The sequence below is a fragment of the Hyla sarda genome, unplaced genomic scaffold, assembly GCF_029499605.1.
Source record: "Hyla sarda isolate aHylSar1 unplaced genomic scaffold, aHylSar1.hap1 scaffold_1962, whole genome shotgun sequence".
Taxonomy (NCBI): Eukaryota; Metazoa; Chordata; class Amphibia; order Anura; family Hylidae; genus Hyla; species Hyla sarda.
The window spans coordinates 14,056-18,631 of record NW_026608619.1 but is presented as its reverse complement, the minus strand read 5'-3'; the positions used below and the strand labels follow the sequence as shown (position 1 = coordinate 18,631).

At 39.0% G+C, this 4,576-nt stretch overlaps 1 protein-coding gene across 1 annotated transcript; it reads left to right on the top strand.

Annotated features, from left to right (window-relative positions):
* Positions 1-2,306: 2,306 nt before the first annotated feature.
* LOC130316823 (oocyte zinc finger protein XlCOF7.1-like) lies at positions 2,307-4,031 on the top strand (the record flags this gene model as incomplete). The annotated part of the gene is made up of 1 exon (XM_056552817.1): positions 2,307-4,031. A coding segment is annotated over one exon (1,674 nt), but the record flags the coding sequence as incomplete, so codon positions are not given.
* Positions 4,032-4,576: the final 545 nt, after the last annotated feature.

The following is a 4,576-nucleotide window of genomic DNA, read 5'->3' as shown; positions in this document are numbered from 1 at the left end:
CAGATGTGAGCAGTGATGAGCAGTATAAGGAGGACATTCCTACAGGAAAAGATCTGAACAATATTAAAGCTACAGACATAAGGGAAGAAGAAGAAGAGACAGATGTGAGCGGTGATGAGCAGTATAAGGAGGACATTCCTACAGGTAACCACCCAGGTGAGTAGTAACAAGTAAATGCAGAGAACAGTCACAGTTTTTTTTGGTCACTGGCTGCAGTAATTTATGGTAAGTAGTGGTGTAACTAGAGTATTTTTTTATTTTCTTTGGGCTCCAAGGCAAATCTTAGACCACAGGCCCTTCTGTGCGCTCTTACTATAGATTCTACACCTTTTATGCCCCCACACTATTACTGTGCCCCACAGACTGTTCTGTATCTTCTGTTCACCCCCCTACCCGGACCCCCAGAGGAGCCCCCCCTGCAGCCATGATCATTACACCCCTGGATGGAAACATTGCTGCTCAGTAGAGACTGGGAGGAAGAGACCTCGATGCCGGACGATCAGTCATAGACCCTATGGGAAGGACAGTTCAGCTAAAGCCATGTCAGCAAAGTGAATGTACAGGATATGAAGCTTGAAAAGAAGAACAAGTCTTAGCAGTTTAGGCTTCTGGTCGGTAGAGTCTAGTCATGTGATCAGGTTGGTCTCATTAGGTGAACTGCAGTGATCAGACTCCACCCCTCTCTCTGTAAAGTCAGAGGAATCATGGGAAATGTAGGCAGGATGAGAAAACCATTTATGTTCTGTGGCTTAAAGGGGTACTCCGGAGGGGAAAAAATTGATAAAATCAACTGATGACAGAAAGTTATACAGATCTGTAAATTATTTTAATTTAAAAATCTTAACCCTTCCAGTACTTTTCAGCTGCTGTATGCTTCAGAGGAAGTTGTGTAGTTCTTTATGTCTAACCACAGTGCTCTCTGCTGACACCTCTGTTCATGCCAGGAACTGTCCAGAGCAGGAACAAATCCCCATAGCAAACCTCTCCTGCTCTGGACAGTTCCTGACCCGGACTGAAGTGTCAGCAGAGATAAGTACTGGAAGGGTTAAATATACACTGCAGGGAGCTTAGTGGAGCTGATCGGGATCATCACAGGGAAATCACAATGTCCCGATCAGCTGAGAGGATGGTGGGAGGGCCCTTAACTGCCTCCTCCCCATCCGATCGGTTCTCCAAGGCTCCAGTCCGCCATGTCAGGCTGGAGTAATGGAGTACTGATAACACTGATCAATGCTATGCTGCAGTATTGTTCAGTGTATGTAATCAAGGATTGTATGTAATAGTCCCCTATGATTTAACCCCTTCCCTAACAAAAGTTTGAATCACCCCCTTTTCCCATATAACAAATAATAAACATATGTGGTATTGACACATGTGTAAATGTTTTTAACGTTTTTAAAACCGCACGGTCAAAATACCAAAGTCCAGAATTGCGTATATTTGGTCATTTTGTACACCCTAAAAACATTTATAAAAAGTGAACAAAAAGTCCCATTAAAAAAATGGTACAGATAAAAATTTACACATCCTGTATACGGAAAAATAATAGTTATAGGGGTCAGAAGAGGACAATTTTAAACATGCAAATTTATATACAAAAAGTTCAAATTTTTTTTAAATGAAGTAAAACAAAATCAAACCTATATAAGTTGGGTGTCCTTATACCGTATGGACCTACAGAATAAAGGTAAGGTGTCATTGTTACCGAAAAGTGCTGCGTAGAAACGGAAGCCCCCAAATGTTACAAAATAGTGTTTATTCAGTTTTTGCCTTCGTCGGAGATTTTGTGGTGAAATGATTGACGTCATTATAACGTAAAATTAGTAGCGCAAAAAACAACAACAACCTCATATGGGTCTGTAGGTAGAAAACTGAAAGCGTTCTGATTTTTAGAAGGTGAGGTGGAAGAAACGAAAGTGAAAAAACCCTTAAAAAGTCCTTAAGGGGTTAAAGTATTTTTTTAATTAAAATATAAGGAAAACTATACAAGATGATACTAACCTGATGGATAAGTATAATGTCAGTTGTGACATCACGTTATATGGTAGGTGATGAAAAAATCCCAAATTTGCTAAATTGCATTTTATTTCAATAGAATTTTATCCCACAATTTGTTTTCTATTTCACAGTAAAATTGGTCCCACAAAAAACAAACTCTCATGTGACTCTAGATGGAAAAATGTAAATAAGGTTAATACTCAATTATATAATCTGTGTTATTCTCTGCAGATTCTTGTACCAGGAGATCAGAGGAGAATCTTATATCTTCAGATTATAAAGCAGATGATGATATCACACAAGATACATATGAAGAACATTCCATTATCCCAGATACACCCTCAGCCCTTCACAGCCAAGATCTGTCATCTCATCCTTATATACAGGTCCTGTCTTCTCAGTCATCACAGAAAGGTCACAGAAGGGGTGTTGGACATCAACGAGCTCATACAGGAAAGAAACCATATTCATGCTCAGAATGTGGGAAATGTTTAATTAAGAAGTCAAGTCTTGTTGAACATCAGAAAATTCACACAGGAGAGAAACCATTTTTATGTCCGAAATGTGGTAAATGTTTTATTCAGAAATCAGCTCTTGTTCAACATCAAAGAACTCACACAGGGGAGAAGCCATTTTCATGTTCACAATGTGGGAAATGTTTTACTGCCAAATCAAATCTTCTTAAACATCAGAGAATTCACACAGGAGAGAAGCCATTTTCATGTTCAGAATGTGGAAAATGTTTTACTGAAAAATCACATCTTGTTAAACATCAAAGAACTCACACAGGGGAGAAGCCATTTTCATGCTTAGAATGTGGGAAATGTTTTACTTTTAAATCACATCTTCTTGTACATCAAAGAAATCACACAGGAGAGAAGCCATTTTCATGTTCAGAATGTGGTAAATATTATACTGAAAAATCAAATCTTGTTAAACATCAAAGAACACACACAGGGGAGAAGCCATTTTCATGTTCAGAATGTGGGAAATGTTTTACTGAAAACTCATGTCTTGTTCAACATCAAAGAACTCACACAGGGGAGAAGCCATTTTCATGTTCACAATGTGGGAAATGTTTTACTAAGAAATCAAATATTGTTAAACATCAAAGAACTCACACAGGGGAGAAGCCATTTTCATGCTCAGAATGTGGGAAATGTTTTACTTTCAAAGGAGATGTTACTCGACATAAAAAAACTCACACAGGAGAGAAGCCATTTTCATGTTCAGAATGTGGAAAATCTTTTACTGTAAAATCACATCTTGTTAAACATCAAAGAACTCACACAGGGGAGAGGCCATTTTCATGCTTAGAATGTGGGAAATGTTTTACTTTTAAATCAAATCTTCTTGTACATCAAAGACATCACACAGGAGAGAAGCCATTTTCATGTTCAGAATGTGGTAAATATTATACTGAAAAATCAAATCTTGTTAAACATCAAAGAACACACACAGGGGAGAAGCCTTTTTCATGTTCAGAATGTGGGAAATGTTTTACTGAAAAATCAGGTCTTGTTCAACATCAAAGAACTCACACAGGGGAGAAGCCATTTTCATGTTCACAATGTGGGAACTGCTTTACTAAGAAATCAAATATTGTTAAACATCAAAGAACTCACACAGGGGAGAAGCCATTTTCATGCTCAGAATGTGGGAAATGTTTTACTTTCAAAGGAGATGTTACTCGACATAAAAAAACTCACACAGGAGAGAAGCTATTTTCATGCTCAGAATGTGGGAAATGTTTTACTGAGAAATCAAATCTTGTTAGACATCAAAGAACTCACACAGGGGAGAAGCCATTTTCATGTGCAGAATGTGGGAAATGTTTTACTCAGCAATCAAATCTTGTTAAACATCAAAGAACTCACACAGGGGAGAAGCCATTTTCATGTGCAGAATGTGGGAAATGTTTTACTCAGCAATCAAATCTTGTTAAACATCAAAGAACTCACACAGGAGAGAAGCCAATTTAGAGCAATAAATGATGCAGATAACACATCTATATATTATCCATGTACATAGGATATCTGACATTTATACATATATCATATACTGCATCTCCAAACTTGTTCCCAATTGTTAATAAAGTTTTCTTTTAGAACGTAGTCACCGATCCAGCGATGTCATCACTATAGTTTACATGGTAGGAAAAGAGTGTGATATATGGTTGTGATATTCACTGCTCCTCATGGAGAAGACCCAACAGGCATAATCCATGGGGAGCTGCTACTGGAGACCCAAACACCTCACAGAGAAGGGACTTATTCCAGTGATGAAGAATTCCAGGACGGTCCGGGCTTCACCTGCTGAGACCCTTTTAGAAAGATTGTGTTATCCCCGATCCTTGCTGATCATGTGGCGTCCGATCACTGGACACCTCAGTCTGTGCTCGGCTGTTTCTGCAGCTCCCATAGTGAATGTACCTCCTCCCTACCTGGGGACACTGGGGTCCCTGTTATTGAGATACAGGGGATAGATGACACAACCCCCTCTCCACCCCGTGATGTACTTTTATGTTATTATGATTACTTTCCCGACTGTCTTGGCAGTGTAACCCTATGTATGCCGC